Source organism: Bombyx mori, chromosome 25 (genome assembly GCF_030269925.1).
Source record: "Bombyx mori chromosome 25, ASM3026992v2".
Taxonomy (NCBI): domain Eukaryota; kingdom Metazoa; phylum Arthropoda; class Insecta; order Lepidoptera; family Bombycidae; genus Bombyx; species Bombyx mori.
In genome coordinates this window covers 1,861,586-1,883,045 of record NC_085131.1, presented here as the reverse complement: position 1 = coordinate 1,883,045, position 21,460 = coordinate 1,861,586, and the positions used below count along the sequence as shown (strand labels likewise).

Genomic DNA, 21,460 nt, shown 5'->3' with positions numbered 1-21,460 from the left:
TGAATCGTGACAGAAGACGCCTTCTGGCTCACGCAGGTGCTCACTGGGCATGGTTGCTTCGGTGAGTTCCTGCACCGGATCAGAGCCGAGCCGATGGCAGAGTGCCACCATTGTGATTGCGACTTTGACACGGCAGAGTATACGCTCGTCGCCTGCCCCGCATGGGAGGGGTGGCGCCGTGTCCTCGTCGCAAAAATAGGAAACGACTTGTCGTTGCCGAGTGTTGTGGCATCGATGCTCGGCGGCGACGAGTCGTGTAAGGCGATGCTCGACTTCTGCGAGTGCACCATCTCGCAGAAGGAGGCGGCGGGGCGCGTTAGAGACGCGCAAGCCCGCCGCCGTCGAGCGGGGTCCAGGGAGGCGGATCTCGCCCAAGCCCTGGCCCTCTAAGTATTTCGAGTCTCCCTCACATGTCGGCCTGGGGACCGGCGAAGGGGCCTAAGAAAACGACGTGCAAGCTGCTCTGCACGCATTTTACGCAAGAGCATCCAGGTGATGGAAGGCCGGCTATCCTCGACCCACGCTGGTTCTGACCCAGCGGGGTATTCCGTAGGATAAGTCACTGTAACCGGCGCCATCTAGGCGGGCTCCGGATAGCCTGTCGACCGAGAGGGCTGGTGGTCGTGGGGCCGACGACCGCCGGTCCGCAGTCCCGAGGGGGAGGGTGATGGGAGAGATGTACTCCGCACTAAGCACTTCACTTTCCCCCTTTTGCCTTTTCATGAGTTCTGTCTCATGTGAGGTTTGGACGTTGGTTGTTGAGCGACAGGAGGTTTTAGTCGGTTCGACTCCGACATACTCCGCCCGCCGTCCCCAGTAGAGGGCGGAGGTCCGGCAATTTCCTCCTGACCAAAAAAAAAACATTTACTATCACTTCAGTTTGCACTAAGCTGAGCAGGTAAGACTTATCAAGGTCCATTTGCAATTTGAACGCCATGGCATTTGATCCTGAATGGGAAGTGCTGGAGGGCTACCTGCACGTGGTAGGGCAGGCGGAGCGCGGCTGAGGCTCGCCGCAGGAAACGCAGGACGAGCGCGGCGTGTCGCGCAGCCGAGCTGTGAGCACTCGTGATCCTCTTGAGCACCAGCGACAAGTACAGGCCGAACAAGCGCCGGCTCTCACCCGTACTGCAACAACAGAGCGTGTGGTGAGGCGCGCGAGTCGACGCCAAGCCCCGGGGCCGCAGCGCGTGTACTGACGTGAGCGTCATCCCGGCGCCGAGCTGCTCCCGCACCAGCTCCTTGGCGCGGCGCGCGTCGTGCTGCGGCGGGGGTGCCGGCTCGCACAGCCTGATGGCCGGCGCCGTGGACGTCACGCTCACCGCTTCGTAACGCTTTAACCTGAAATTGTACATTGGGCAGTGTTAATAACGCATTACGCACTGGACGTACCGTGCGGGCGTGTGCGTGAGGCGGGGCGCCGTGTACGTACCGTGCGGGCGTGTGCGTGATGCGGACGCCGTGTACGTACCGTGCGGGGGTGTGCGTGAGGCGGGGCGCCGTGTACGTACCGTGCGGGCGTGTGCGTGAGGCGGGGCGCCGTGTACGTACCGTGCGGGCGTGTGCGTGAGGCGGGCGCCGGGTACGTACCGTGCGGGCGTGTGCGTGATGCGGACGCCGTGTACGTACCGTGCGGGGGTGTGCGTGAGGCGGGGCGCCGTGTACGTACCGTGCGGGCGTGTGCGTGAGGCGGGGCGCCGTGTACGTACCGTGCGGGCGTGTGCGTGAGGCGGGCGCCGGGTACGTACCGTGCGGGCGTGTGCGTGATGCGGACGCCGTGTACGTACCGTGCGGGGGTGTGCGTGAGGCGGGGCGCCGTGTACGTACCGTGCGGGGGTGTGCGTGAGGCGGGGCGCCGTGTACGTACCGTGCGGGCGTGTGCGTGAGGCGGGCGCCGGGTACGTACCGTGCGGGCGTGTGCGTGATGCGGACGCCGTGTACGTACCGTGCGGGGGTGTGCGTGAGGCGGGGCGCCGTGTACGTACCGTGCGGGCGTGTGCGTGAGGCGGGGCGCCGTGTACGTACCGTGCGGGCGTGTGCGTGATGCGGACGCCGTGTACGTACCGTGCGGGGGTGTGCGTGAGGCGGGGCGCCGTGTACGTACCGTGCGGGGGTGTGCGTGAGGCGGGGCGCCGTGTACGTACCGTGCGGGCGTGTGCGTGAGGCGGGGCGCCGTGTACGTACCGTGCGGGCGTGTGCGTGAGGCGGGCGCCGGGTACGTACCGTGCGGGCGTGTGCGTGATGCGGACGCCGTGTACGTACCGTGCGGGGGTGTGCGTGAGGCGGGGCGCCGTGTACGTACCGTGCGGGGGTGTGCGTGAGGCGGGGCGCCGTGTACGTACCGTGCGGGCGTGTGCGTGAGGCGGGCGCCGGGTACGTACCGTGCGGGCGTGTGCGTGATGCGGACGCCGTGTACGTACCGTGCGGGGGTGTGCGTGAGGCGGGGCGCCGTGTACGTACCGTGCGGGCGTGTGCGTGAGGCGGGGCGCCGTGTACGTACCGTGCGGGCGTGTGCGTGATGCGGACGCCGTGTACGTACCGTGCGGGGGTGTGCGTGAGGCGGGGCGCCGTGTACGTACCGTGCGGGGGTGTGCGTGAGGCGGGGCGCCGTGTACGTACCGTGCGGGCGTGTGCGTGAGGCGGGGCGCCGTGTACGTACCGTGCGGGCGTGTGCGTGAGGCGGGCGCCGGGTACGTACCGTGCGGGCGTGTGCGTGATGCGGACGCCGTGTACGTACCGTGCGGGGGTGTGCGTGAGGCGGGGCGCCGTGTACGTACCGTGCGGGGGTGTGCGTGAGGCGGGGCGCCGTGTACGTACCGTGCGGGCGTGTGCGTGAGGCGGGGCGCCGTGTACGTACCGTGCGGGCGTGTGCGTGAGGCGGGCGCCGGGTACGTACCGTGCGGGCGTGTGCGTGATGCGGACGCCGTGTACGTACCGTGCGGGCGTGTGCGTGATGCGGACGCCGTGTACGTACCGTGCGGGCGTGTGCGTGAGGCGGGGCGCCGTGTACGTACCGTGCGGGCGTGTGCGTGAGGCGGACGCCGTGTACGTACCGTGCGGGCGTGTGCGTGAGGCGGACGCCGTGTACGTACCGTGCGGGCGTGTGCGTGAGGCGGACGCCGTGTACGTACCGTGCGGGCGTGTGCGTGATGCGGACGCCGTGTACGTACCGTGCGGGCGTGTGCGTGAGGCGGGGCGCCGTGTACGTACCGTGCGGGCGTGTGCGTGAGGCGGGCGCCGGGTACGTACCGTGCGGGCGTGTGCGTGATGCGGACGCCGTGTACGTACCGTGCGGGCGTGTGCGTGATGCGGACGCCGTGTACGTACCGTGCGGGCGTGTGCGTGAGGCGGGGCGCCGTGTACGTACCGTGCGGGCGTGTGCGTGAGGCGGACGCCGTGTACGTACCGTGCGGGCGTGTGCGTGAGGCGGACGCCGTGTACGTACCGTGCGGGCGTGTGCGTGAGGCGGACGCCGTGTACGTACCGTGCGGGCGTGTGCGTGATGCGGACGCCGTGTACGTACCGTGCGGGCGTGTGCGTGAGGCGGGGCGCCGTGTACGTACCGTGCGGGCGTGTGCGTGATGCGGACGCCGTGTACGTACCGTGCGGGCGTGTGCGTGAGGCGGGGCGCCGTGTACGTACCGTGCGGGCGTGTGCGTGAGGCGGACGCCGTGTACGTACCGTGCGGGCGTGTGCGTGAGGCGGGCGCCGTGTACGTACCGTGCGGGCGTGTGCGTGAGGCGGGCGCCGTGTACGTACCGTGCGGGCGTGTGCGTGAGGCGGGCGCCGTGTACGTACCGTGCGGGCGTGTGCGTGAGGCGGGCGCCGTGTACGTACCGTGCGGGCGTGTGCGTGAGGCAGGCGGCGGGCGCGGTGCGCGGCAGTGCATGCGCGTGCAGCACCAGGTTGTAGTTGTGGGACACCACGGGGTACCCGCCGCCGCCCCGGAGGGACGTGGAGCACACCGGCACACCGGACACAGGATCTGCACAAAATTCAATTACCCTTATCTATTAATCATTACGCTATCTACAATATTTTTACATTTCCTATAGGTAGTCGAGAATGTGCCACAGTCTACCACTGAAAATTACTGACACTTATGGACATAAAAGTAAATGGTTATTTTAATCCTTCACTATTTACTTTGTAACGAGGTGTGGGGTGTTGGTTCGACATGTCCGAAGCTTTGAACAATATTTACCCGGAGCGGTAGGTAGCGGCCTGGCTTTGTCCCTGGCATTGCTGAGGTCTATGGGCGACGGTAACCACTCACCATCAGGTGGGCCGTATGATCGTCTGCCTACAAGGGCAATAAAAAAAAAGAGCAGGTCTACAGACATAGTTCTAAAACAGTATACATATGACAACTTACCCAAGTACTGAGAATACTTCTGCCAAGAGTTGAGGCTCGGAAAGATCCTGACGAAGCCGCCGCGGCGCTGGTACTGCGCCTTCACGGCCCTGACGAGGCGGGCCTCCTCCCCGCTGAGCGCGCCCGCCGCGGCGGGGGCGGGGGCGGGGGCGGCCGCGTTGCCCTTGCCGTTGCAAACGTTCTCTGCCGAGTGCACGCGCCGACACTGGCGGAATCATTTATAAAATATTCGATATTTGGAAATTAGTTTCGACAATATACAGTTGAAAATTAAGTATAAATACTTATAGTTTTAATAGTACATATTTCGTGAAGCCGCAGTCTAAAGCAGTTCAGTCATGTGGGATCATTGACCCCGCTCGTCTTAGTCAAATGTGTTACATTACGTGCAATGCAAAAAAATAGAAAAATAATTTTTTTCAACACCCGCTGTCTACAGCCTGTTTCCGAGGACGGGTCTTATCCGGTTTAAGCTTTCTATCAGTCGTTGTATTTTAAAGTATCAATTAATTTAAATTAGTTTTTAAAATAAATAATTTTAAAAAAATGTTAAATTTATAGCTATTTTTAGAAATTAGTATAAACGTAGGGACGGACGGCAGTAATCGGAAAAAAAAAGTTTTTTTAATTAACACAAAAAAAGGCATAACATTTTGAGTGTCGGCGTTTCATAGAGGTGGCATGTACTCACGGCGCCGATCCTCATCTTGAGCGAGGTGCTGCGGTCGGCGGGCGCGGGCACGGCGGGCAGCCCCACCAGCGTCAGCGTGTCCGCCAGCAGCGCGGACTTCACGCGCGCGTCCAGCGGGCTCTCGCACGCCAGGCTGCGCGCCGCGGACAACGAGACGTACATACACACACGCTATATACACTTCCAACCAATAAAATTGGAATTTTTTATTTTTTATTTATTGATTAGATGGGGGGACGAGCTCACAGCCCAGTCGGTGTTAAGTGGTTACTGGAGCCCATAGACATCTACAACATAAATGCGCTACCCACCTTGAGATATAAGTTCTAAGGTCTTAGTATAGTCACAACGGCTGCTCCACCCTTCAAACCGTAAACGCATTACTGCTTCACGGCAGAAATAGGCAGGGCAGTGGTACCTACCCGCGCGGACTCACAAGATGTCCTACCACCAGTAATGTAATCTCACCTGGGCGACAGATTGATCTCCAGCAGCCAGGGCTTGAGCACGTCGTCTATGAGGATGTCGTAGCCGAAAAGTTCTGAGACAAAATTACAATAAACATAATAACATCACAGCAAGCAGCAGTCGGGCTGGTCGAATTGCTGGTGCCATGAGCGATGGTGACCATTTGCCATCAGGTCCTATAGTCGTATGCTCGACCGCAATGGCAATAAGAACTCTATGATAATGGCAGTAGGACGTCTTGTGAGCCGGCATGGGTTGGTACCACAACCATTCCTATTTCTGCCGTGAAGAAATAAATATGTACATATGTCTATTTTCTCTTCAAACAGTGCAACATTGAAAAGACGCTAAAGTAAAAACCATACATATTTTCTCAGACAATAAACTAGTTTTGACAATTATAATGACTGAACCATATTTTGCTAATGCAGTATGGAGCCGATCTAACGTTTCTCCATGATGCAGCAGCCACCACAACGCATGACGTCATATGTTGCTGAGCGATGTATCCCACAGACACAGCCCACTGAGTTTCTTGTCGGATCTTCTCAGTAGGTCGCGTTTCCGATTCGGTGGTAGACTCTCTGCAGGACCAGTGTTAGCAACACTTCCGGTTTGAGCCCTGTGAGCTCACCTATATGTTAGGGTGAAGCTGAAATAGCCTCTCAAGGCTATCAGCATAGGTAGGAAAAAGACGAAGAAAAAAAGCGATGTGTATTAGTGTATAATTCACGGTTAACTCAGTGTTTTGGCCCCAAATGACGTCACACACGTGAAATTGCATTTACCCATTATTTCTATTACTTTAGCTTATAATTAGGTAGATAGTGAGCTCATCTGCTCTGTCCTACCTGAGCGTTCGAACGGTAGGAACAGATAACATACCGAAGCAGTTAAAGTGATTGGGAACGAAAACCCTGGCGGCCGCGGTGATGGTCTGCGCCGAGGACAGTATGGACTTGACGACCAGGTCCTCGATGGCGGCCATCAGCGCCGTGGTGTTCCGGCCCTGCTTCCTCAGGTGCCGGAGCAGCGCCGACAGCGTCCACTTGTGACCGATGTTGCCAGCGTTCGGGTCGTCGCATCTGCAATTTATTTGCGGGGTTGCTGTATTTTAATTTTTCAAAGTATTTTAATTCTCTTAAATAATTGAATGAATGGCTGATGACTATTATTTAATGTTATCAGAATTTAATAATTCTTTATGACCCATTATGAGCTTCCCAACTTTTCTGTGATCACACGGCAAGATCACCAATTATCACACGACAATTATTGAACTAATTTTACAGGTTTTGAATCTAATTTCATTTCGAAATGAATCTTAAAAATTTATAATAACTTTAGTAGAAAAATAGACGGTAGCAAAATATTCAAATGTCGAGAAATGATACATCAGTCCTCCGTGACCACAGCAACTGTAAATAAAAAACGCTAGATTAAACCCGTATAATTACTTTTGTTCCTACGAATCGTAAAAACCGAAGAGTGAATATTAATTGGGTTATCAAAAATGAAATTGCAGCACGTAATAATGAAAATACTTAGGCAGCTACAAGGAGAGCTAACTCATAGTCCACAGGACACTCCACTTGCCGACACGAGATCATAGTCTCAATCTTGCTGTACTTCCAAATGGATGTTTCATCATGAGTTCCGAAGAGCTTTCTGCTATTGGCAATTGAATGTGGAACTTCCAGTAACTTGGGGAAATAAGGGCGAATAATAGTAGTCGTCAGCCGGGGTCCCGTGAGGTGATGTCGGGATGAATACATAGTTTGCTTAGTGCGAGTTTTTTAACGTTCTCGATAGCGTAAAAGTTAACTTAAATTTGTATGCAGTTCGAACAGCGCCCCTAGCGGCAAACGTAGGCAAACGTTCCAACTGCATACAAAATTTAAGTTAACTTTTACGCTATCGAGAACGTTAAAAAACACGCACTAAGCACACCGAGAATAAATTAAAATCTTCTAACCTTGCTTACATATGAGGTGACTTCACTCAGCATTGGGTGGACTCGGGCTGAAGGAGAGAACCTCAATTACGAAATCAACTCACTTAATGTAATCCGTGTGGTACTTATTGATGCTGTAGTTGCAGAGATGCATGCACGGGTTCCACAGGTTCTTGTTGGTGTGGTCGTACTTGACGGCGGCGAACCTGACCAGGCCCTCCTCGTACAAGTAAATGAGGAGGGGGTCCATCGAGGTCACGCACACGTACAGGCGGAGGTCGCACTTGTGGCCCCCTATGAGGAGGGGCTTGTCTATATACTTCGCTACCACCACGTTTTCGCCCTTCGGTATCTGTTCTGGCTGAAACGTTGAAAGCTATGACCATCTTGAGTTTATATTGAGTCTTCGTAGCCTACAAACCTACGATAGCTAATTATAGATCAAAATGCGTAAGGGAAATCCCCTAAATATGTGTGGGAAGCCCGATGTGCCTTGATTGATCTGGACCGATATAGCCGGAAGGTGGATATAAGAATTTTCCTAACTACTATAACCATAATATATTAAGTTCATTGATTTATCTCGACAAATACTGTAGACTTCTGTCCAAGGTTCGCTTATACAGCTGAAATGTGGCCATAGGAACTCTCCATCAAAGATGATGACTCTTTTTTTAAAAAAACTATAATAGCCTTGTGAGTTATCATTGAAAGTCGTTTAAGAGCGCACCGTGTTGACGATGTAAATGCCGCGACCTCGGCTGGAGGCAGCCGGCTTCACGATCCAGGGTCCCTTCGTCCTGTAGTGCGTGGTGCAAAGCTCCTTGTACTCCGCCGGCATAAGGAACGTGGTCGGTATGAAGTCGAAGTGCTTCAGGCCGCGGAAGTACTGCATCTTCTCGATGTTCTTGAACAGCTTGTCTTTGCGGGTCAACTCGTACGACCTAAATAAAAAGGGGAATTTTTTGAAGTGAAACTTCTGATGCGACTTCTAACAAGGTTGCGTTAAACGTTTAACGCTATCATACACCGGTCATCGTCACTTGCGACGAAGGGCTCGACCAGAGAATTAACCCACAGACACAGCCCACTGAGTTTCTCGCCGGATCTTCTCAGTGGGTCGCGTTTCCGATCTTGGTGGTAGATTCTGCGAAGTTCACAATAGCTCCTACCGCCAGGGTATATACAGGGTGTTGTGACGTAACGCATTCAAGTTACAGTTAAAATTATTAGTTTCCAAGTTTTTACTGGTGGTACCTCTTGTGAGGCCGCGCGGGTAGGTACCACCACCCTGCTTATTTCAGCCGTGAAGCAGCAATGCGTTTCGGTTTGAAAGGTGGGGCAGCGGTTGTAACTATACTGAGATCTTACGACTTATATCTCAAGATGGGTGGCGCATTTAGGTTGTAGATGTCTATGGGCTGCAGTAACCACTTAACACTAGGTGGGCTGTAAGCACCCATCTAAGCAATAAATAAATAAAAATACAACGCGAGCAAAAATAGCTACATTCCTACATTTATAAGGTTAGATAAATTAGTTTTTGAGTTGTTCCCTTCTTAGATTATCAGATAAGGACCTTCCCTACCCTATAAACCTGGTACGCATGATTGCTTAGCTATCGACAGGATATTGGTCGGTACTTATCCGTGTGGAGCTCCTACAATACCAGTAATTACGCAAATCGAAAGTAAAAAGCCACTTTTTTGTAGTAACATTCCGATTTGAATTTCGGTGAAACGAATATGACACTAAAAAGAGACATATATATAGGACATCTGAAAGGAGACATCTGCATCACGGCTGAAATAGGCGGGGCGGTGGTGCCTACCCATGCGGACTAACAAGAGGTCCTACCACTAATAAATCACGTAGTAACGTCAGTAATATATTCACGTGTACCTCAACGTGCTATATACACATGCGGTGAGAGTCGTTCCAACCACTGGCCACGACACTCATGTGTATTATGTATGCATAAGCAATTATGCAAATTATGCTTTATAGTGTAGTATAGAAAAATAACAAAATTGTAATAAATATATGTATTTGATTGTCATAGTACCATTTACATACGACAGGTGGCATGCCGGTAGTTTCACAATATACGTACCTATACTGGAGATTATGAGTAATTTTGTTTGTCCTTTACAGAGACTGAGGGTATGATGGCAATATTTTTTATAACACATTGATCACGGGCGAAACAGCGTTGCATACCTAGCTACACACGCAAAAACGTAGCTACCCTCACCTAGGAAAATGGTTCACCCTTTGGTATGGCGACAAAGACCGTAACACGTCAGGTTTGGGATGCAAGCCCGACCACAATAGATTGAAGTCTTTGGAGTCTATAGTCGTCTCCTGCAGTCCGTGGGCCTGTAGTAGCCTCTGCAGCAGCTTCGTCTCCGTGTTGACCAGCTTGTAGGTTATCTTGAGGAGACGGGCCGGCATGTGGGTGCTTTCTAATACCTGGAAATTGTAACTGGGTTTGGATTGTATATGGTGCTATTGGAAACGGTCACGCAGCTGAGCTGCTGGCCAAATGAGTTCTACCATTCATCTATATAAAAATAGGGAAAGGCAAACGCACAAATATATCATTTTTGATGTCACTACTGACAAAATTTTGTTTTAAAAGAATGGAAAGTTCTTTCCCACCATTGCATCGACTTCCATTGCGTGCAATATAGGCGAAGACGTCAGTAAAAAAATTAATACGAACACGATTTCTTTATTACAAGAACAGTTGATAAACTTTACAAAAATATGTTGTTACCACTAACTGATTGTAAATATTATAAATGTAAATCTGTTAAAAAATCTGTCGTATTTACTCTCGGAAGGTGTGACTTGTAATGGCACGAGAACCGCTATTGTCAGTACGCCCCACTGTCACATTCCAAAGTAATCTAAAAACGGCTATAAAAAATTTACAAGACGCAAAACATTCAGAATAAAATTGGGTGGGTGACTCAATGAATTTTGTATTAAAATAAAGGCTGGACAATTCGATTAGAGGTAACTTCGTCATAAATTAATACAGCAATTCACGAACCTTGATACTGTCGACGTCTTTGACTAGCAAATGTTCGGAGTCCTCACTCTCCAGCACCGGCGACACGGAGCGCTGTATCTGAGTCTTGCGTTTGCTTTTCGCTCTGATCTTTTTCGACTTCTTATCATCATCATCTGCAGTTGTTTTAGTATCATGCATTGATGCTTATTGAAATTGACATCCCACCTAAAATTGCTTGACAGAGATATCGGGTATTTAAACCGGCCAAGTCTTTAATAGTGCCTTTACTAGTCGAAGGGTGTAATACTCTGGCCTAACACTGCTAATAGTGCCTATCGCTCGTCAAGAAAGGATTAAGTGAGTCTTGAATTTGTTAATATAACCCACAGAAACAGCCCTCTGAGTTTCTCGCCGGATATTCTCAGTGGGTCGCGTTTCCGATCCGGTGGTAGATTCTGCAAAGCACTGCTTTTCCTAGGACAGATGTTAGCAAAATCTCCCAGATTGTGCCCCGTGATTTCGTCTATACGTTCGGTGAAGCTAGTATAACCCCTTGAGGTTACTGGCAGTAGGTAGGAAAAATAAGTTAATCATATGACGTGGTAGAATCAATATCAAAGAATTAGCATGTCGGTGACGCGAACCCATAAAATTTTCCCTTACCAAAAAGTGCTCAACGCGGCTAAAGAAGTTTTCAATTCATAAATTCCTTAATGAAAATCTAAGGGCTTACCTTTCGGTGGGGGGTCTTCAGGTGGCTTTATCTGTGCTGTCGTGTTCTCGATATTCAGATGTTTCTTCAGAGTTATCTTGCTTAAATCGTTTAGAACGTCCTGGATGTCCCGTTTGTGTTCGGCCGGTTCGTGTCCTTGCTCCGCCACCGACTCAGTCTTAGGTAATTCCGCTTCACTAACGTGTCTCACTACTATTGCTTGGCCTGTGTATTTATTGCTATTCCCAAAAGTCTCCATAACATCGTGCATTACATTCTTAGGTCTAACGCTAAACGAATGGGGCTCTGCGACCAGTCTCCTCGCCATATTCTTGGCCTTATTCAATAAGATAGACGTTCCAGTGTTGTTACCAACGGTTTTTGTGGTAGACTCCATTGAAGGAGTTCTAGAGGCTAGGACACATGATCGGAAGACCAGTACCGCTCCTTTCGAGCCGAACGGACCCCCCGAAACCCAGTCAGATATGGAACCATCCTTGTCGTTGTCCTTATCATTTGTCGTAGCTTCGTCATAATTCTTTCTCATGCTGTCCTTTTCTATCTCGGTCGTGTTTTGAAGGTTTGATGTAGACGGATTCGGCGTTTCCGGTGATACATGTGGACTGAAATAACCGTAACCGTATTAATGGAGACGCAAAATAAAAATTATTATCTTACAATCTACAGTGCAGAGAGAACATTAATTAATTGAACTATAAAAGAATGATCGTAAAAAAGTTGTGGTAGACATAAAGGCAAATTAACGAGGCGGTCGTGGTGATTCATACGACGCTAGATTCGATGTACTAAATGCGGCATGGAGTGTTTTCATTGTGCGAATCCACTGACCGAAGCGATAACTTAGCCTTGTGACAAGCGAAAATTGAACACTAAAGCACCGTTTGACCAATGAAGCGATGAAATCGTCAAAGTCTGCCAAGGACGGAATCGTTTGTCGTTGCCATATGGTCGCCTCAATGGACCATTGTGCGGTTACATAAATGGCGATGCCCGATATAAGTTATGAGGTCGAACCATTCAATCAAACTTTGTAATAAGGCATTAAGTAATGTCACTATTAATATGAAATATACAAGTAATTGGAAAATTCATTACATGGCTATTTTTGCCGAACAAATAATTGAAATAGTGTTATGAACTACGAATATAGTAGTAGTTGGTAGGTACTATCTATATCCATACTAATTTTATAAATGTGAAAGTGTGTTTGTTTGTTTGTTCTTCTTTCACGTCGAAACCAAGGGCCGGATTGAAATGATTTCTTTAAAATTGATACTTTTAAGTTAGAAGTTTGACATGGCTCCCGAAAAACCATTTACATAATTCTTTTTATTTTTTTATTGCTTAGATGGTTGGACGAGCTCACAGCCCACCTGGTGTTAAGTGGTTACTGGAACCCATAGATATCTACAACGAAATGCGCCACCCACTTTGAGATATAAGTTCTAAGATCTCACTATAGTTACAACGGCTGCCCCACCCTTCAAACCGAAACGCATTACTTCTTCACGGCAGAAATAGGCTGGGTGGTGATACCTACCCGCGCGGACTCACAAGAGGTCCTACCACCAGTTTCCCACGGGAAACTATATTGACAATCTTTCTTGACCACGCGAGCCAAACGGCGGGTAACAGTTGGTAATAACAAAAAATAACTACTAGCATTAAATAAAAAACGAAAAATAGCAATCAAATTCTTTAAGTCTTTCGAATATTAATAAAGTTGTGATTATTCATGTTGCGTTTTTATCACATCTAAAGTAATTATACTCTCTGTATTATAATTAAGACATTTAACGACTTAATTGGCGTTAAGAGACTACCAATTTCCAGATTTGAAAGTTTACGGTTATATTGCCGTCGATGTAGAGGGCATATGAACATATGGCCTATCTGATAGTGAACGGTCACCGTTATCCGGCGATCGATTACGGTGGATCCGGGTTAGAAGAAATTACCTACCCTGTTGCGGCGGCTGCTGGTGCGATGATCAAAAGGAGACGACGGAATCATTTTAAAGAATTCCACACCTCATCGAACATACACAACAAAACTCACGGGAGCACGGTCTTTGCGTAGACCCAGCGATTCCGAACAACGTATAGTAAGTCTCTTACGAGCGGGACAACGATGACCATCAAACGTGTGGCCCTAGACACCTTCTTACGGAGCCATCAGATCCAATAACCCTTGCATTAGACGTCTTTAGCTCTAACACTAGAAGCCGCTTTAGAGATCCCGGTAACCGTACTCGTGGAACTCGACAAAGACGACGTGCAACCTAACCCATGCATCAGCCCGCTGAGTTTCTCGCCGGAATTTCTCAGCGGGTCGCGATTCCGATCCAGTAGTAGATTCATCCGCGAGGCAGCTGCTCTCGAGTTGTTAGGTCTCCTTCGGAGGCGCTCGGGCAGCTGTTAGTTAAATCCACCCCTTCTGGCTGAGCCTTTGCTCGCCCACTTATCCTGGTGTAACTACAAAGGCCTCCGGGCCACCAGTAAATCTTCAATCATAAAATAATCTTTTTGCTACCATCATGTTTGTAGGCAGCGGCTTGGCATTGCTAAAGTGCATGAGTGACGGTAACCACTCACCATCAGGTGGGCCTTTGCTCGTCTGCCGAAAAGCGCAACAAAAAAAACTGTCTCTGATTCCCATAACAGACTTTTCATTAAAATTCTATCAATCAATGCTATGCGGGTCACGGGTGGACGCCAGATGTAGTTTATTTCAAGCTCTAACAACTGTGACTATCGATTAGATTCGATTTACGATTACGTCTACAGTACTCTCATACAATGTATACATATATACACAATTTACATTTAAATATTTATGTCATATCCATGGACTCCAAACATAACACCAGTGTGCTTAGTACGAGCTTTTAGCGCGTAAAAGTTAACTCAAATTCGTATGGTGTTGGAACAGCGCCCCTAGCGGCAAACGAAGCGCGATCGAGAACGTTAAAAAACTCACTCACTCACTCACTCACTCACTAAGCACACAGATGGGTCATAAACTAGTTTACTAAGCTGTTTTGATTGTTGCTGATGCATTTATTCTAAGCGACTCTGAGATATGATACCCAAGTTTTACAGAACGCACGTCTGCTTCGTGATAGAAACAGGCATGTTCCTGGTATGCTGGCGGTCACCGTTCTCGTCGAACCCGTCGCTTGCGACGAAGGGCTCGACGAGTAAATTAACTCTCAGACACAGCCCACTGAGTTTCTCGCCGGATCTTCTCAGTGGGTCGCGTTTCCGATCCGCTGGTAGATTCTGCGAAGCACGGCTCTTGCTAGGGTTCGTGTTAGCAACGTCATCAGGTTTGAGCCCTGTGAGCTCACCTACAAACGTTAGGGTTACGCTGAAATAGCCCCTAAGGCTATCAGCTTAGGTAGGAAAAAAAAAAAGGTGTGCTGGTTAAAAAAAAACGAATGAAACCAAATGTAAAGACAATTACAGTAGGTATTAATTAAAAAGAAGGCGCCCTTGACATAGCACGCGACAATTACATTGTATTTCGTAAAATATTTAGCAATAACTGATAGAGCAAGAGCCCGCGACGGCCAGACCTTCGTTATTTTATAAAAGCTGAAAGTTTCTCTGTGTATGTCCCCAACACAGGTAAGAACGACCCGCGGGTTTTATAAAATAACGAAGGTCTGGCCGTCGCGGGCTCTTGGGCTATGACAGCGGTGTCAAGATATTTCGCAAAAGTTCATGAAATCGCAATATTCTTTCTCCGTGTGATTCTGGAATTAAATTCGGAGAAGCCATTACGCACGCGAGGGCCGCTCATTATATTTTCGTTTTAAATGGCAAAGCTATACAAAAACGTTGCCTCGTTTTTATGACGCCGATATGATTATTTTTCTTGCAAATACAATAAGGAAAGAAAATATTCACACATAGATCCTTGGTTGGAAAAAATAAATTAGAACACTGAAGTGGAGATGGACAGGACATATCTTAATAGAGAAAAACGAGAAATGGATAAAAATAATTACAGAGTGGTATCTACGGGACGGCTATAGAAGAAAAGGAACGCAACGAAAGCGTTGGGAAAATGAAATAAAGAGTATAGCCGGCCGGCATAAGAGTTGAATAGCCAAAAATAGAGAATATAGGAAAAAGAGAATATTGAAATATTGGAAATAGAGAATAAAGGGCTCCCCTTTGTCGAAAGACAAGCTGTTTCGAAAACGACACCGACGTTGAACGGAATACTTAATGATAAGTTGGATTTAAATTTAAGTTATTATTAAGTAAAACAGCAATAAAGGTTTATTTATTACTAGCTGACCCGACAGACTTCGTAGTGCCTCAATCGATAAATAAAAGACCTAAGCTTTTGTATAAAATAAACTTAAAACATACAAAAGAAATCCGTCCGACGGAAGACACATCAGAAACAAAATTGTTATTTTTATTTAATTCCGAGCATTTTCATATTTATCTACCTTTTAAACCTTCTCTGGACTTCCACAAATAATTCAAGACCAAAATTAGTCAAATCGGTCCAGCCGTTCTCGAGTTTTAGCGAGACTAACGAGCAGAAATTCATTTTTATATATACCTAGTCAGGTCATAAGTATTGTCACACAGTAAAAACTTTTCTTTTAGAATGCTGGCCACAAAAAATTTTATTGAATTCGAATTTCGAATTGTTCATGAAAATAAAAATGTATACTTTTAGAATTTTACTCATTTTTAAATATGGAGTGGACGCTTAAAGAAGACCGTGTTGCAGTTATTGCGTTGCATCGTTGCGGTTACGCGCCAATTCAAATTTTTAACATACTGAAAAATTTGAATTTTTTTTTTTTTTTTTTTATTGCCTTTGTAGGCAGACGGGCATACGGCCCACCTGATGGTGAGTGGTTACCGTCACCCATGGACTTCAGCAATGCCAGGGGCAGAGCCAAGCCGCTGCCTACCGCTTAATACTCTCCACAAGCCTCGTTTGAAGAAGGACATGTCATAGCGCTCGGGAAACACCGAGGAGGGGAGCTCATTCCATAGCCGGATGGTACGTGGCAAAAAAGATCTCTGGAAACGCACTGTGGATGACCGCAGTGGCTCCAGGTAGTATGGATGAACTCTACTCCGGTGGCGGGCGGTGCGATAGTAAAAACGAGATGTTGGTATCATCTCGAACAATTCCTCAGAGCACTCCCCATGGAACATACGGTATAAAATACAGAGGGAACCGAAGTCCCTCCGCAGACCCAGAGGCTCCAAACGATCCGAGAGAATGGGATTATCGACAATCCGAACGGCCCTCCTCTGTATGGAGTCAAATGGAAGAAGCTGGTATTTGGGAGCCCCGGCCCAGAGATGGGAGCAGTACTCCATGCGAGGCCGGACTTGTGCTTTATAAAGCAAAAGTCTTTGTCCAGGCGTTAAGTACCGCTTCGCTCTGTTGAGGACTCCCAGCATTTTGGACGCCAACTTGGCTTTGCCTTCCAAATGACTCCGAAACTGGACATCGCTCGAAACGTCGACCCCAAGTATCCCGATACTCTCGGAAGGTTGCAGGGATACTCCTTGGAATTGCGGCGCCATGACAAAGGGGTCCTTCTTCGCAGTGAACGCGCAAACTTGTGTCTTTATCGGGTTGAATTGAACCAAGTTCAATTCACCCCATTCGGAGACTCGCCCCAGAGAGTTCTCCACTTCAGACACAAGTTTTGATCGTCTCTCTTGCACCACGCTCCGAGAGAGACTCTGATGGCCGATATATCGCGCATCCCCCGTGCTATCATCTGTATAGCAATGCATGCCATCAATAGACAGCATGTCATTGATATACAGGATGAAAAGCGTGGGGGAGAGCACCGAACCTTGTGAAACGCCAGCGTTAATGGTCATGGTATCAGAACAGTCACCGTCTACAACGACCGTGATGCTCCGCCCATCCAAAAAGCTAGCGATCCACTTGCAGAGACCCTCGGGGATTCCGTAAGATGGTAACTTCGATAGAAGTGCCCTATGCCAGACCCTGTCGAAGGCCTTCGCGATATCAAGGCTCACAGCAAGAGCCTCGCCCTTGCTCTCCAAGGCTTCAGCCCACCTGTGAGTAAGGTATACAAGAAGATCGCCAGCTGAGCGACCGTGACGGAAACCGTACTGTCGGTCACTGATCAGCTGGCGATCCTCAAGATACTTCAGGAGTTGTGTGTTTATAATTCGCTCCATCACCTTGGAAAGCAAGGAAGTTATCGCGATAGGCCTGTAGCTCGATGGGTCCGACCGGTCACCCTTCTTGGGGATAGGGTGGACGTGGGCGGTCTTCCATGAAGACGGAACCCTGTTAGTGCAATAAGAGAGGCGATACAAACGCGTTAGCGCAGGTGTCAGCTCAGGGGCGCACGTTTTCAAAACCACTGCGGGGATGCCGTCTGGCCCACTCGACTTATGGACGTCCAGGAGTCGGAGCTCCCGCCTGACTGCACACTGTGTGAAGCAGATATCCGGCAGGGAGCTATCACACCGGGGGATGTTCGGTGGTGTGGCACCCCCGTCGTCCACAGTCGAGTTCGAGGCGAAGAGTTTGACCAGAAGGTCAGCCTTCTCTTTCGCGCTGTGGGCCAGACTGTCATCGGACTTGCGCAGTGGTGGGAGACTAGACCTGCAAAAGTTTCCTTCTGCAGCTTTGGCGAGCGACCAAAAAGCACGGCTCCCGGAGGGATAGCTCTTCAATCGCTCGCCAACTCTAGCAACGTGCTCCGACTTCGCCTTGGCAATTACCTTCTTGTAGGACCTGGAAGCGGCGTTATATTTCCGCCTTTCCCCTGAGATGTTAGGATCCCGACGTCTCCTGGCATTATCCCATGCCACGTATGCGGACCGCTTGAGGCGTGCAGCATCCCTGCTGGCATTGTTATACCAGGGTCTGCTGCGACCCCCAACGGGCACTTCAGAGGAGGGAATAAACAATTCCATCCCCTGGAGCACCACGTCTTTAAGACGGTCCGCACAGACGTCAGGATCAGCAGAGGAAAAGCAGAACCGCCCCCATGGGTAGGATGCGTAAAATTCACGCAATCCATCCCAATCTGCTGACATATACCGCCAAACTCTTCGATACCCGGTCGTCGTTCGACGATCAGGACGAGAGAGTGGTACGGCAGCACGAATAAGGCAGTGATCAGACGATCCAAGCGGAGCGTCGACCACCACACTGTATCCGGCCGGATCTGTGGTCAGCAGAAGGTCCAACAAAGAAGGCTCGTGCCCCTCGATATCTGGGACACGGATATAACCAAAAGATTCGTTTATCGTACCATCAAACGATACAATGAAGACTCTAGTGTAGATGACAGGTCAAGAAGTGGTCGCCCTCGGTCTGTTAGGACTCCTGCAGTGATAAAAGCTGTGTAGGCGCGAATTCAAATAAATCCCAAACGTAGGCAGAAACTGTTGGCCCTTCAGATGGGGCTAAGCAGAACCACGGTGAAAAGGGTGTTAAATGAAGACTTAGGGCTTCGGGTATATCGAAGAAAAACAGGACATCGTTTGAATGCTCGTCTAATGGACCTGAGACTGAAGAGATGCCGCGCTTTGTTGAAGCGGTACGCGGGAAAAAAACATCGGGAAATTCTTTTTTCGGATGAAAAATTTTTTACCGTAGAAGAGAGCTACAACAAACAAAATGATAAGGTGTACGCACACAGTAGTGAAGAAGCGAGCAACCGTATTCCGCGTGTCCAACGAGGTCATTTTCCATCCTCGCTCATGGTATGGTTGGGAGTTTCTTATTGGGGCTTAACAGAGGTACATTTTTGTGAGAAAGGTGTAAAAACGAATGCAGTTGTGTATCAAAATACAGTCCTGACGAACCTTGTGGAACCTGTTTCTCATACCATGTTCAATAACAGGCACTGGGTATTCCAACAAGATTCGGCGCCAGCTCATAGAGCGAAGAGCACACAAGACTGGTTGGCAGCGCGTGAAATCGACTTCATCCGGCACGAAGACTGGCCCTCCTCCAGTCCAGATTTGAATCCGTTAGATTACAAGATATGGCAACACTTGGAGGAAAAGGCGTGCTCAAAGCCTCATCCCAATTTGGAGTCACTCAAGACATCCTTGATTAAGGCAGCCGCCGATATTGACAGGATCTCGTTCGTGCTGCGATAGACGACTGGCCGCGCAGATTGAAGGCCTGTATTCAAAATCACGGAGGTCATTTTGAATAAACTTTAGTGTCATAAGAATCTATGTTTTGTTAAGTTCATTTTGGTATATGAATGGTTACATAATGAATAAACTTGTTTCAATTATTTTACATTAAACATGTGACAGAATTTATGACCTGACTAGGTATATATATTATAGATCCTTGATGGAAGTCGTCGAAAATTTTAAAAGTTTTCGTGGCCTGAATGATATGATCACTCGGTGTACTCGTAGCACGCGATGTGATGTTTAAAGATCGAGAAGATCTAGACGAGCAGCGACCATTTGTAAACAAACAGACACTAAAAGACCTCCGTCCTCATGAATATCATCAATGTCAAGTGTATGCTCAGGCTGCTGCCTAAGGCTAACGACTGCTTTTAGCCGCCACCCACCTTGAGACCTGAGTTCTAAGTCTCAGATTTTCAGTACGACGGCTGCCCTAAGCTTGGAGCTTATTTGGTTCTATAACTGATCTAGCCTATTCTACACATTTTTTCTGCATTATTTAAAGAAATGTGCGCATAGTTTCATAACAAAATTAAATTTTAGTACAAGATTGAAAATTTTCGATTTGCTAGTGGGCGGTGTGTTGGTGCGACCCCAAATTGACCTCTTGATGTCCACATCAATCGCTATGTTTTTAATAATTGTATTCAATGAAGTAGTTTTAGATGGTACTTTTAGATTGAAGGGCCATTGCCTCTACTAAAAATATTTAAAACTATTCATTACAAATGTTCAGCGTAAGCAGAACCTTTCTTACCTCACCTAACATGTTACCACTCACAGTAAGAAATGAGATTTTTACTGCGCTCGATCGGTAAACTAGCTTACGGCCCTGATACGCCACATTATGATGCAGATGCTTAATAATTAATTGACGGTTTCTTACAACTGTCTAACTAGGTAGGTCGAACTTCTAGCAAGAGATTAATCGTCGAATCTAATTGATATTGGTAAAGTTTGGAAAGTTGCGCAAGACCTTCTCATCCTAAATACATCAGTGGTTTAAGACTAAAATCTTTGAACAGTATGTGTTGCAAATGGTAATATACGGCAATGACACGTGATCGCTGACAATGGGCCTTATCAGAGAGCTCAAAGTCACCGAAAGGGCTATGGAGAGAAAACTATGTTAGGAGAAACATGATAACCGGCAAGGGCCCATTGCTCGAAGAGCAGATGGCCACCGGCGCCAAAAAGATCTCGATTGGTAACCACGTACCGGAAAATGCAGCATTAGTAGGTCTCTCACAAGGAGGACCGACCACTTGTTAAATATCGTGGGAATGTACTAGACGTGGGCTGCGCAAGACCGGTCATTGTGGCGAACTTTCGGGGCCTATGTCCATCAGTGGGCAGATGATGAAACTTATTCGTTCTATAGATATGCTCGACAGCGGTTCTATTCGTATAAAGGTTTCCGTTTTCCCTCAGACGGAACTCTAAAAAGCAATATAGAAACCGCATAACATTGGCCTAACGACACAAATTCTAATGGCTGTAACACACGTACACGATAATCGCGTATCCGACAGTTACAATGTAATTAAAATGTTCAATAGTTTAGTTTTCCAGTTACCTACGTCCGTTTTGAGTGTTATTTTTGATTGTTGACTAAATAAATGATCCATAGATTTAAGATTACTTTCCACGGCAGACACGTGAAGTTCAACAAACCACAAAATTATTTAACTTCTTCCGACATCCTCCCACAGCCGCCATATCTGGAGGTTGCGAACGTACTACTGAATATTTGATAGGCAACGCCGGTCGATGACATAATTGAAGTGGACAATATGAAATATAAAAAAGTAATAGGTACATTAAATAATGCTAATCAATTCTAGGGTTTAAGCTCTCATTAATTTGATGCATTTTGCTATACACAACGTTTTAGTAAAACCCTTTGACCCAACGAAATTGTCTGGTCATCACTCAGTTGTTCTGTTTTGAATATTGAGGATATAATTAGCTAGATAAGACCCTGGTTGTCTTCCATTATTTTTCTCAATTTGTATGTTGTATTCT

General features: G+C 48.4%; 1 protein-coding gene across 3 annotated transcripts in view; it reads right to left on the bottom strand.

The window, feature by feature from the left end:
• LOC101742089 (tubulin polyglutamylase TTLL5) overlaps positions 1-21,460 on the bottom strand; it is a 42,372-nt gene that overhangs the window by 5,504 nt on the left and 15,408 nt on the right. For all 3 annotated transcript variants that reach the window (XM_038020456.2, XM_062676038.1, XM_038020457.2), the window contains 12 exons: positions 11,241-11,842; positions 10,547-10,680; positions 9,743-9,960; positions 8,219-8,432; positions 7,593-7,849; positions 6,420-6,619; positions 5,535-5,607; positions 5,067-5,199; positions 4,376-4,580; positions 3,838-3,985; positions 1,201-1,341; positions 975-1,128 (listed from right to left, as the gene is read on the bottom strand). In XM_038020456.2, the coding sequence (XP_037876384.1) occupies positions 975-1,128; positions 1,201-1,341; positions 3,838-3,985; positions 4,376-4,580; positions 5,067-5,199; positions 5,535-5,607; positions 6,420-6,619; positions 7,593-7,849; positions 8,219-8,432; positions 9,743-9,960; positions 10,547-10,680; positions 11,241-11,842 (2,479 nt within the window). The remainder of the gene's footprint in view (positions 1-974; positions 1,129-1,200; positions 1,342-3,837; positions 3,986-4,375; positions 4,581-5,066; positions 5,200-5,534; positions 5,608-6,419; positions 6,620-7,592; positions 7,850-8,218; positions 8,433-9,742; positions 9,961-10,546; positions 10,681-11,240; positions 11,843-21,460) is intronic.